Source organism: Schistocerca cancellata, chromosome 8 (genome assembly GCF_023864275.1).
Source record: "Schistocerca cancellata isolate TAMUIC-IGC-003103 chromosome 8, iqSchCanc2.1, whole genome shotgun sequence".
NCBI lineage: Eukaryota > Metazoa > Arthropoda > Insecta > Orthoptera > Acrididae > Schistocerca > Schistocerca cancellata.
The window spans coordinates 27,246,632-27,259,868 of record NC_064633.1 but is presented as its reverse complement, the minus strand read 5'-3'; the positions used below and the strand labels follow the sequence as shown (position 1 = coordinate 27,259,868).

Below are 13,237 nucleotides of genomic sequence, written 5' to 3'. Positions count from 1 at the left end.
GCCCTTTACGAAAAGTGTGGTATGGATTCCTAAGGTTTGAAACAGAAGCTGTGCCTCCTGGACTTTTCATGTGGTCTTGTATCATGGGCTGGTGTGGTGTGGTGAATCTGTTTAGCTTTTGGCAGGAGTGGAACTTATATTTTCCAGTGGCAAGCCAGTCACATAGTTCCAACACTTGAAAGTTTTATAAGTAGTAGAATCTGAGCAACTCACTGGGCTTTAATACTTTTTCATGTTGCTTTCAAGTGCTGTAAGTTTTCACAACTGGAACACTAACTTTGCAAGAGTCATATTTTGTGATGTACTTTTGCAGCGAGTGAAGCAGTATCACTGACGAACTTGAGTATTAATGAATAGTCAGGACATGGATCTTGGTTCTGCTTTCATGACAGCTTATTTACTTGGGGAATCAGCCAACGATTATTCACTATTCGTGCAATCAGTTTATGAACTTTTATGTGGATACCCATATGCGTTTAATTAATGGATGTAAGGACATCATATTTTTTGTGTTTTGACTGAACAATATATGGTACTCAAACTTAACTTTGTGACTGTATTGACTAAATTTGTGTTTGTTTCCGTTAGGTTACCATTATTTTATTTAGCATAGTTACTTGTTTATTCACTCATTCTTTTCTTTGTAATGTTGTTGTTGTTGTGGTCTTCATTCCTGAGACTGGTTTGATGCAGCTCTCCATGCTACTCTATCCTGTGCAAGCTGCTTCATCTCCCAGTACCTACTGCAGCCTACATCCTTCTGAATCTGCTTAGTGTATTCATCTCTTGGTCTCCCTCTATGATTTTTACCCTCCACGCTGCCTTCCAGTACCAGATTGGTGATCCCTTGATGCCTCAGAACATGTCCTACCAACTGATCCCTTCTTCTAGTCAAGTTGTGCCACAAACTTCTCTTCTCCCCAATTCTATTCAATACCTCATAATTAGTTATGTGATCTACCCAACTTATCTTCAGCATTCTTCTGTAGCACCACATTTCAAAAGCTTCTATTCTCTTCTTGTCTAAACTATTTATCGTCCATGTTTCACTTCCATACATGGCTACACTCCATACAAATACTTTCAGAAATGACTTCCTGACACTTAAATCAATACTCGATGTTAACAAATTTCTCTTCTTCAGAAATGCTTTCCTTGCCATTGACAGTCTACATTTTATATCCTCTCTACTTCGACTATCATCAGTTATTTTGCTCCCCAAATAGCAAAACTCCTTTACTACGTTAAGTGTCTCATTTCCTAATCTAATTCCCTCAGCATCACCCGAATTAATTCGACTACATTCCATTATCCTCGTTTTGTTTTTGTTGATGTTCATCTTATACCCTCCTTTCAAGACACTGTCCATTCCATTCAACTGCTCTTCCAAGTCCTTTGCTGTCTCTGACAGAATTACAATGTCATCAGCAAACCTCAAAGTTTTTATTTCTTCTCTATGGATTTTAATACCTACTCCGAACTTTTCTTTTGTTTCCTTTACTGCTTGCTCAATATACAGATTGAATAGCATTGGGGATAGGCTACAACCCTGTCTCACTTCCTTCCCAACCACTGCTTCCCTTTCATGCTCCTCGACTCTTATAACTGCCATTGATTTCTGTACAAATTGTAAATAGCCTTTCGCTCCCTGTATTTTACCCCTGCCACCTTCAGAATTTGAAAGAGTATTCCAGTCAACATTGCCAAAAGCTTTCTCGGAGTCTAAAAATGCTAGAAATGTAGGTTTGCCTTTCCTTAATCTTTCTTCTAAGGTAAGTCATAGGGTCAGTATTGCCTCACATGTTCCAACATTTCTACGGAATCCAAAGTGATCTTCCCTGAGGTCGGCTTCTACCAGTCTGTAAAGAATTCGCGTTAGTATTTTGCAGCAGTGACTTATTAAACTGATAGTTCGGTAATTTTCACATCTGTCAACACCTGCTTTCTTTGGGATGTGAATTATTATATTCTTCTTGAAGTCTGAGGGAATTTCGCCCGTCTCATACATCTTGCTCACCAGGTGGTAAGAGTTTTGTCAGGACTGGCTCTCCCAAGGCTGTCAGTAGTTCTAATGGAATGTTGTCTACTCCCGGGGCCTTGTTTCGACTTAGGTCTTTCAGGGCCCTGTCAAACTCGTCACGCAGTATCATATCTCCCATTTCATCGTCATCTACCTCCTCTTCCATTTCCATAATATTGTCCTCAAGAACATCGCCGCTGTATATACTCCTTCCACCTTTCTGCTTTCCCCTCTTTGCTTAGAACTGGGTTTCCATCTGAGCTCTGAGTGGTTCTCTTTTCTCCAAAGGTCTCTTTAATTTTCCTGTAGGCAGTATCTATCTTACCCCTCGTGAGATAAGCCTCTACATCCTTACATTTGTCCTCTAGCCATTCCTGCTTAGCCATTTTGCACTTCCTGTCGATATCATTTCTGAGACATTTGTATTCCTTTTTGCCTGCTTCACTTACTACATTTTTGTATTTTCTCCTTTCATCAATTAAATTCAATATCTCTTCTGTTACCCAAGGATTTCTACTAGCCCTCGTCTTTCTACCTACTTGATCCTCTGCTGCCTTCACTATTTCATTCCTCAAAGCTACCCATTCTTCTTCTACTGTATTTCTTTCCCCCATTCCTATCAATTGTTCCCTTATGCTCTCCCTGAAACTCTGTACAACCTCTGGTCCTTTCAGTTTATCCAGGTCCCATCTCCTGAAATTCCCACCTTTCTTTGTAATATATTTCAAAATTCATGCATGTAGTTGGTACTTGCCTGACCATATCTATTGTAAACAGCTGGAGCTTCTATAAGCATTTACCCCAAGTTGATGGTTCAGACATAGAATATTCTCTCAATAAGAGCATCAGCCTGTAATTTCTTCCAAAAATTGGAAGGACTTGTGTCCTTGCTATGGTAAACAACTGCCAGAAGAAGAGGCAGTTCCATTGCATAACTGATACAGAATCCCCCAACAAATTTAGTGGCTATCGACTGGCTTTGATTGTTAACTGTCCACTCAATTATTTGTCATGTTGTCACTCATATGACGATATTACATTATCTAATTTCAGGAAACAGGATTTAGAATCCATGCCTTATTTTGTCATCGTGAACTTCAATACATGTGTGGTCAATCTATGACATTGCTGAAGATTTTGAACAGTTATGTTAACTGATAGCCATAACTCCCTAGGTTTTATGGCTAATTATTTAGACAAACTCGATTTCAAACTTACAGAATACATCTTTCACAAGTCTATTTTTCTTTTTAAATCCAATCTGGGTGTTTTGAGATTTTTTGGTTACCTGCAAAGCAGATCCACTTCCTATTACTGTTATTGAACCACAATGGAGTCTTTCTAACCTTGGCTATTTATATGTAAGCTACTTGTGTGTCATGTATCCTACAATATGTTTCAATTTGAACTACACGTCCTCCACATTTAATTCCTAATGGGTAAATGATGACTGACGTTCTTCACATGTAGTAGGCACAATGTTAACTTTCCTTACATCTACCTCTACATTTTTTCCCTTTCTTATCTATGATACTATTCTGCACAAGATCAAACAAGAAATATTATTAGACACTAGGGAGCCAGAAATTGAAATAATTTGTGCAGGAATTCATTTTGATTTGGGCACAACAGTCTTCCAATTTTTCTTGCTTTCTTCCCAGTTCTTTTCTTTTTCTAGAAGGAATTTCTAGTGTTATAAAGGCCGGAGCCATGATTGTTGTGTGTAAGCGTTTGTGTTGATTTCATGACAATTTCCATTTAATGTAGCACACAGAAATTTTGTTTCTTATTATTTATATCACTCGTATCTGTAAAGTTAGCTTTTTTATTTATATTTGTTCAACTGAAAATTATTAAAAATAAAAAGATACAACAACTGAGAAAAACACAACAACAACAAAAGGTAATAATATGAGAGTGGAAGTTTCATCCAAAAATTTACTTACAGTCTATCATTTTGGCTATTCTATTTTTGTCTGCAAATGAATAGAATAGTATACATTCTGAGAGCTCGCCATCACGACCCGCTCTTCCTGACTCCTGGTAGTAACCCTCTATAGATTTAGGCAGTGAGTAATGGACAACAAATCTCACATCAGGTTTATCAATGCCCATTCCAAAAGCAATAGTGGCACATATGACCTGGAAAGTGTACCATAAGCACATTCAATACATGATTTTTAGTAAAATTTGATTTCTTCACAATATACATGAACAGTTCTCAGATATTAGTAAGCAAAATATGCATGTTGTGTGACATGTTCAGCACTTCAAAAAGTACTAATTGTGTGTTTGGGTGTGTGTTTTACAAACATTCTCAAGAGATAATTTTTTTGTCAACTGTCAGTAATAATAACTATTGCACATGTTGTTCCTACATATATGGTATTCCACATTCTGGCAGAATGTACATTTAAATCTGCATACATACATAAAAAGGTACATGGCAGAGGCTACTTTGAACCATTACTAGTTATTCCCTTTCTGTTCCAACACAAACACAAGAGAAGAACAACTGTCCATATGACTGAGTATCAGCCTTAATTTCTATTATCTTATCTTCACAGTCCTTAGACAAAATGCACATGGGGGCAGTAACGATCATTCAACCGCCCACTTCAAATGACGGTTCTCTAAATTTTCTGAATAGCGTTTCACGAAAACAGAGTAATCTTCCCTCCAAGAAGTCACATTTGAGTTCACAAAGCATCTCAATAATAAAACTAACAGTAACAAATCTGGTAGTATGCCTCTGAACTGCCTCAATGATTTCCTTTAATTTGACCTGGTGGGATTCCAAACACACAAGCTGTACTTAAAATGGGTTGTCCTAGCATTCTGTACGTGGTCTCCTTTATAGATGACCCATGTTCTCCTAAAGTTCTCCCAATAAACTGAAGCAGACCATTGTCCTTTAGTGCTCCTTCCATTTAATATTGATTTACAATGTTACATCTAGATATTAACTCGACCTAACTGTGTTAAGCCACGCACTATTAATGCTGTATTCGACCATTACAGGATTTTTTTCTTACTCGTCTGCATTAACTTGTATTTTCTCACATTTTGAACAAGTACTCATTCATCACACCAACTAGAAATCCTGTCCAAGTCATCTGAAATCCTGTGCAAGTCATCTTTCATCTCCCTACAGTCACAAAATAATGCCACCTTCCCATACACCCTAGCATCATCAGCAAAAAGCCACAGACTGCTGCTTACACTGTCAGTCAGATCGTTTTCCAACAGCCTTACTTTTAGTCAAGGAATCAAGATCTCTCTGGCAACTATCAAGTGATGTTCAAGTTTTTTCTGTGTCCAGTATTTGCTTTCAAGTGCAACTCAATCCACAACCCATATTGCAATCATGTGGCACAGCCACTTTCACACAACCAAACATCATAATTTGTACTTGTCAACTTTTATTTTTTGTGTGTTCTAACAACAATTTATTATTAAATGCTAACTGACATATTGTCCAAGTATTAAAAAGAAAGGAAGATAACAATTTGCAACAAAGTGATTAGACATGGAGAACAAGGGCAGGAAGGGCAAGGATAGGGGCAGGAATCATCCCAGCATTCACAGTAACTGATTTTGTGAAGCTATGGAAAATGTAAGGCTGTATGCCTGGATGGGGACTTGAATGATACTCCTGCCAAACAGTGGCTAAACCCTGTACCACGTCACTCAGCTTCTATGTGCTAACACTTGAAATATAACTCAGTGTCAGTGGACCTAATTGATCTGAAAATATTTTAAGCAGAACTGCAGAGGCAATAGTACAACTACCTTATGTCCACGAATGCATACAAAAGACTTACACCAAATTTGATCTACAACGTTTATGGGAGTGAATATGTTCTTAGTGAGCACTAAAATCAGCCAAGTTGAGAATTACTTGAAGAGAGAAAACTTTATTTATGCCAAGACATATTTCAGGCATTCACCCATCTTCAGATGGCATAATATATCATTTTTATCTCCTAAATTTGGAATGCAGCAGCTGCCTGTGGTTCTCTAACTTGTGGCACCCTTCTCTGCTTTTATACGTTTTGCATCTGCACAGGTATGATAACAATGCCAAACTGTCCTGTCAGCACAAATATAACTACTCAAGCTGGTGGTGGCTCTATTATGGAAACTGGGGAGTGGGACCCTGGAAGAGGAAAACAAACTCAAAGCACAAGTCAATCTAAAGGGAAGCAGAGTGTCCAAACGCTGCATAGAGACACAGACAGAGAAAAGTACAACATGTGGGCCACATGAATGACTGCACAACATGATGTAAAGGCCAAGCCTGAGTTGGTCAATGTCAGCGTAAGAACTGACAGGTCCAGCGTATGTGTGTGTGTGTGTGTGTGTGTGTGTGTGTGTTGGGGTTTATGGGCACTCAACATCGAGGTCATCTACGCCCTGACACACATTAAAAGGAAAGAATGTGGACATACCGAAGAAAACTGAAGCACATACGCAAAGAAAGCAGGAAAAGAAAGAAAATGCTATTTAAGAAAGTAAAACCGAAGGAAAGGGAAAACATAGCAACAAGAATGCCACTGAAATTGTCACTGGCTGGCTGCTTACATAAAATATGGGCGAGCTTGTCACACAGTGAGCAAATTAAAATCCTCTCCCTAAAATCTTTGTAAAAACATTTGACATGGCACAGAACTTTAAAACTTTAACCACATTCGTCCGAGTGTTGCCTAAAAGAGTTGGCAGGTCCGCTGGCAAGTCAGCCGCGGCCCGCTGGTCAGAAAATAAAACGCAATCCAATAAAACGTGGCGCACAGTGACCTGGACGCCGCAAGCACCACACATTGGAGGGTCTTCTCGCCGGAGCAGGAAGCCATGCGTCATAGGGCTGTGGCCTATTCAAAGCCGAGTGAGGAGAACCTCGTCCCGTCGATGGGGCTGAAAGGAAGTACACCACACACGCGTTGTGGGCTTGACTAGACGGAGCTTATTGTCAGTCACTTCCAGCCACTCATCCTCCCACCGACACATGACTCGTGAGCTCAACAGCGAGGTGAGTGCGTGCAAGCGGATAGCACACTGAAACACGTGTGGATCGAGACACGTCTCCTTGGCTGCGCGATCTGCCCTTTCATTCCCAGCAATGCCAACATGCCCCGGAACCCAGCAGAAAGCTACAACCTTCCCCAGTCGCTGTAGTCGGAGGAGGGCATCCTGGATGGTCTGGACTACTTTATTTGCCGGATACAAATGGTGCAATGAGTGAAGGGCACTGAGTGAATCGGAACAGACAAGAAATTTAGGAGAGGAAGAATGTTTCATCTGCTCCAGCGCCCACAAGATCGCAGACAATTCTGCATCAAAGACAGTAAAAGTCTGAGGCAGTCGGACCTTGAGGACACGATCCGGAAAAACAACTGAGCAACCAACGGAATCCCCTTGTTTCGACCCATCCGTAAAAACAGCTACATAGTCATGGTGCTCAGATAAAATAGCAGAAAATGCTGCATTAAAAACGGTGGCAGGAGTGCAATCCCTCTTGTACTGCAATAAATCTAAAATCACTCCGGGCCTCTTCAGTAACCAGGGTGGCAGGCGGTTAAAACCCTGGATTTGGGGTTGTACAGACCCCACACCGAGCAACTCTAGCGCACGTTGCACACGGATCCCAAATGGCAACGTAGCCCGGGGACGGTGGGAAAAAAGGCGGTCAAGAGGTGGATGGGCAACAAGGCGGTGAGCAGGCGAGCTGGGAGCTGCAAGAAACTTACAAGCCTGAGGTCCAGCGTATCACCACCAGTAAGTAAACACCTTGGTCAGGAGTTCTCTCCATACAACATTTCATGCGTACCATCATGACAACTTCCAGCCCTACTGTGCTGCAAAACCTAAGGTAGATCATCAACATTCATATCGACACGTGTAGATGGGAAAACTAAAATAAGTATAACACAAACACTTTTAAGTTTGCTGATGTGCTGAATGCAGCACACCATTCACTATGTTGGCCACATGGTTAACACCATATTGCATTCAGTACATCAGTGAACCTAACAGAGTTTGTGCTATGCATCTAAAGGCAGGAAAAGGTGTCACAAATTACAGAACAAGAGGCAGCTGTAGCGTTCCAAATTCAAAAGATACGAAAGATACACTCACAAAATATAAATGTGTCAGGCCAATTGAAGATGAGCTGAAGCTCAAAATAAGCAAAGCTACACAAAAACTGGGTGGTTGCTGTATTTCTTCAAGCAATTCATTCCATTGCTACAGAGTTCTACCACCATTAACAAGTTGAGAATCTGTCAATTACAGCTTCCTCATTTACCAGGGGTGTTGGTGCATAAATAGGAATCCAACACATTTTCCACACTCTTCACACAGAGGTTAAGTTTCCCTCTAGAATGACACTAAGTCCAGTAAAATGAGTCATGTTGTTCAGACATATGAGATGTGTGAAAAAAGTAATGATACTGACTATCTCCCAAAGTTTTTATTTTTTTCAATCAACGATACTGTCCCCTTCAAAACAGTTCCCTTCAGCAGCTAAACGGCAGAGTTGTTGTTCCCACAGTAGCGCTGAATGGCCTCAGCCGGTATGGCCTTAACATGTCGGTCACATTCTTTTGAAATTTTTCCAGAGTCCAAAAATTACATCCTTTTAAGACTTTTTCAGGAAAGGAAAAAAATTGAAAGGACTCAGGCCAGGCGAATGCAGGGGGGAAGAGGTGTTTTGGAACAACAGTACTGCCTTTCGAGGTCAAAAAAATTTCATGACGGGAGTGGTGGCTATGTGACATGGGTAATTGTCAGAATGCAGCATCCACTTCTCCGCAATGTCCTGTCTCATTTAATTCACCCTTTTCTTGAGCCTTTCAAGGACCTCTTTGTTAAGCCTTTGGTTGATAGTTCATACTGGAAGCACAAATTCTTTATACACGACACCCCTACTGTCAAAAAAGCAAATCATTGTTGTTTTGATCTTTGGTTTGCTCGTTTGAGGTTTTTTCAATCAAGGAGATGTCTCACTGTACCGCTTCACCTCAGGATCGTACTCAAAAATCCACAATTCATCACCTGTGATCACACAGCTGAACCATTTGTGGTCATTTGCCATCCTCTCAATAAGATCAATGCACACTTTTCTTCGACAGTCCTCTGAGGTTTTTTGGCATCATTTTGGCACAATCTTTCCTCATGTGCAAAACTTCAGTCAAAATTTGATGTATGGTGAAAGTATTTAACAAGTCACTCATAATCCTTATTGTTAAACATAAGATTGATATCACAAGAGCATACTCACATTTGATTTTTTCATTGGTTTTTGAAGTTGAAGGTCTCCCTTAGCAAGGTTCATCTACAATGTGTTCTTGTCGTTCCCAAAATTATTTGCACCAGCAAAAAACTTGTTCTCTTAGTAAGAATGTTCCCCATAGGCCTGTTTCAACTTTTTAAATGTCACACTCATGGTTTCCTCAAGTTAACACAAAACTTGATGGCATAATGTTGCTCTAAATTCTACTGTTTCATTTTCGTAACACAACAAAAACACTTCATCAATGGCACTCTCAAAAATCATGTGATGGCTGTGCAGAGCTGAAACTGGGACTGAGCATCATCAGGTCCGGACACTCGGACACTTGAGAGAGAGAGAGAGAGAGAGAGAGAGAGAGAGAGAGAGAGAGAGAGAGACCAATTAACCACAAAAAATTATAAGGTGGCAGTCATAAATTGATCATGAACTTATTACCTGATTTTTTATTTCTTCAGCACAGTAGCACCATTAGACAAAGTCCTCTTCATATCATGAAAGCAATAAGCAAAACTCCCTCTGGTTGCAATTAACATTCATTTGAAACTATCTGAGAGAAGGAAGTGAGGAAATTTATAGTTTAATTCTGCATTACTTCTGACGTTAATAGAGATGAATCTTTGCAACATATTTCTGTCTGTTGTAAGTTCAAAGGTTGTGTGTTAATGGCTACATCTTTAATGATGTCAGCCTGCTGAAGGGAGCCAAATGTAGAACAGGGTGTATACGCGGACAAGGAAAAAAATTCCCGGATTTTTCCTGGATTTCCCAGTTAAAAATACACTTTCTCCCGGATGAAACACACTTTTTCTGTGTTATAAAGTGACAGTATATTTTCCCTCAGAACTGTAAAACGTATCAATCCTTTGAATGGTTATGTTTTTATACACGGACGTAGAATTTCCAGGCACTTTACAAATACGAAACTCAAGGAAGAAGACCCCTTTTGGAAAGATTTTTGATGAGCAGCAACACGTATGCTACATATTTTCGTATTACGAAAGTATAAATTCGAATTCCACCAAACACCGCATGTTACTTTCCGAACCATTGCAATCGAGATTGCGATGCCTTTTGTAAAGCCAGTCATAGCTCATGTCACGTGATCCTGCCAGCCGACGACAGCGGTTATTCAGACCAGTCATCTAATAGCAAATCACTGATAAGTAGCGTGGATGCACAAACAGGAAAAGTTAATGTTTTAAATTAATATACATAGTGTTGCTACAAGAAAAGCAAAGCTTTCACATATAATATTGTGTCTCTAAGGTTAATAAGCTGCAAGAGAAGCTAAGCTTTCACATATAATGTTGATCTTTTTTGCACGTGTTACACTTTAAGATATATCAAACAAATGTGCCAGTAAAATTTTTAGCCAAGTCCAGTGACTTGTCCTCAAAGTTTTCCACAAATAAATTAGCTACTGCAGAGGAGAGAGAGCTTCCCGTAGCACTACATCAATTTGCTCATAATAACAACATGAATGTCTAATCTTCTGGGCTCGAAATGGCTCGTCATCAAACGCTCTGTGATTTAAGAAATTCATCGTACATTCTCGCACAAAGTTCCACTTGCAGAAAAGGAAATTTACTTTAAAAGTAACACTTTTCAAACCACCATTCACAATATTTTCCTGCAACCCATTAGAAATAGGTTCGTTTCAGTAGTTGTCAGAGAGCGCCAGATAACAGGCACCACCACGCTTTGGCAGCTACTAGGACGCAGGAAGCTCGCATGTTCGTATGTGTAAAACTTTAAAGATCTTACATTATGTCATAAAATAAAAAAGACATCAGAGGATACTCCAAGAGCATCGGAATTTTGCGAACCATACTAAAATGGCACATTTAAAGTGTATACTTAAAGAGCACATTCGTGTATCCAGATTCCCAATAATGTAGTCCTTGGGCTGATATTAAGCTTTTCAGTGTGGGTTTTGGAATGTAAATTTTCTTGGAGTACCAGTACTGTATTAACTCATTTTTGATTCTTCATTATGGCATAATGCCATATGTGCTAGAAGATGAAAACGTGCACTTGAAATGCAGCGAGCAGTTGAAATTAGCCAATAGTGTGGAACTAAACACTTGGTTTCAAACACATTGACTGCCTCAGCATAAAAGGTTAATAAAAACCAAATTTCTTTAGCAAACTGACAAAAATATCTGAATTCTTCTACAAGGCGATTAATGCGTGACTGTCAGAAAAGTGGAAATAAAATAAAATCTGAAACTAATAACATATATTAGCCTTCCGTAATTATGTGAATTTATTTTAATTCACTTGATAGCTCCTGGCCACAGAAATCCGTTTTGTTTTCATTTGACGTGAGAACAGTAAACGAAGAGAAAACAGCAAAATCACTAAATGTAAACACAGGTCATGTGGAGACTACTCACTTCCCCACTATAACTCGGAGTGCTCAGCGCGTCAGACCTGGAGCTACGATATTTCCGAACCAGGGCAATACTAAGATAGTGGCGCTCCCCCCCCCCCCCCCCCACCCCCCCACCCTCTCCCTAGAGCATTTGACATACGATGTCAAAAATTTTAAAAAATCGAATTTTCAAAAATATGTTCCTTTTCTAGCGCTCATCTTTCTGAAGAGTCTGATACATAAAACATATACGTTCAAGGAAATGTAAGACATGTTATTTGGTCTTAAGTGTGCCAGAGTGCAGTGCCACCCCTCTTCACACAGCATTCTTCTATCGCACGTCACTGTATTTTGCTCCATGGAATTGAAATGTGTATATCTTGTACTGGATGACATCAAACTATATTCAGGACAGTGGAAATTAAAATGTCCTGTGGTGCCTCTCCTGCTTCCAGTCGTCCGGTTTGACGTCCTGCCCCTATTTTGAAAAAACACCTCGCATTTGATACTGGATGTGATTATTTGTAATCGGGAGAACAAGAACTCTTCAGAAAATTTGCACTCTTTCCTGCCTGTTAGCTAATCACTTTCTGTTTTGGGTGACACAAAATTAAATATAGGATAAATAAAACCAGTGAAGACAAGAGACAAACAAGACAGTACACTTTTCTACAATCCTTAGCTCCTAGCATTATATTCTCTCTAATCTTGCTACAGCTTTACATGGCATGCTTCCCTTTCTGGAAAAGAATCTATTACCTCATCAAAGTTTGTCAAACTTTTGCTACATAAAAAATTGAAATATCGTTGTCTAATACTGTGTAAACTGTTAATACAAATAGTACCCAAGACTGGTGTGGTTTCTCAATCTGATTACATCTATTTTGCCACTGTCTGCTAGATAAAACAAAATAGGCCTTTCTAACATTGCAGAAATTGTAACACACACCAAATAAACGAGACTGTTTTGGCACAAATGGTCATTTTTATAACACGACAGAATATAATTCAAAAAAGACCGACATAAAATGCTTATTAGGCCTACTACAAGCAAAAAGCTTTATGTTAGAAAATAGTTTCACATTTCATTCATATGCTCCAGTTTCTCGAGCATGAGATCGAAAAGTAGTAGTACGAGATTTTTATATGTATTTGGAATTGTCATATTCTTCCCTAATCTGTGTGATGTCCCCGTTTCTTCTTCCTCGTTGTAACAAACAATCTTGTCATTACTAATTCTGGAACTATTCCTGCCTTTGTCAAAACTTATTCACCGTTAACTTCACTAACCCTGCCAGAAACACTGGTTTAGTTATCCCAGTTAGGAGTTGTTCTGTTTGTACAAACCATTTTCCGCGCTACTTCCAGAATAGAACTAAAGCAGCTGCTAGACGGGGCTGTACAACTGGCCCTTACTAGTGAAGCGATCTGGCCAAAAATTTTCTGACAAAATTTCATTTTCTTGGATACACCGAGAAGATAATACATAATCTTTCTTACCTGTTATTCCTGTTAGTCGTTTATTTCCACTCTTGTAGTCTGATTCTTGAGT

The 13,237-nt window shown here is 39.4% G+C and overlaps 1 protein-coding gene across 3 annotated transcripts in view; it reads right to left on the bottom strand.

Annotated features, from left to right (window-relative positions):
• LOC126094677 (Bloom syndrome protein homolog) overlaps positions 1-13,237 on the bottom strand; it is a 207,352-nt gene that overhangs the window by 55,624 nt on the left and 138,491 nt on the right. For all 3 annotated transcript variants that reach the window (XM_049909187.1, XM_049909188.1, XM_049909189.1), the window contains one exon: positions 3,967-4,162. In XM_049909187.1, coding sequence (XP_049765144.1) covers positions 3,967-4,162 — 196 coding nt within the window. The remainder of the gene's footprint in view (positions 1-3,966; positions 4,163-13,237) is intronic.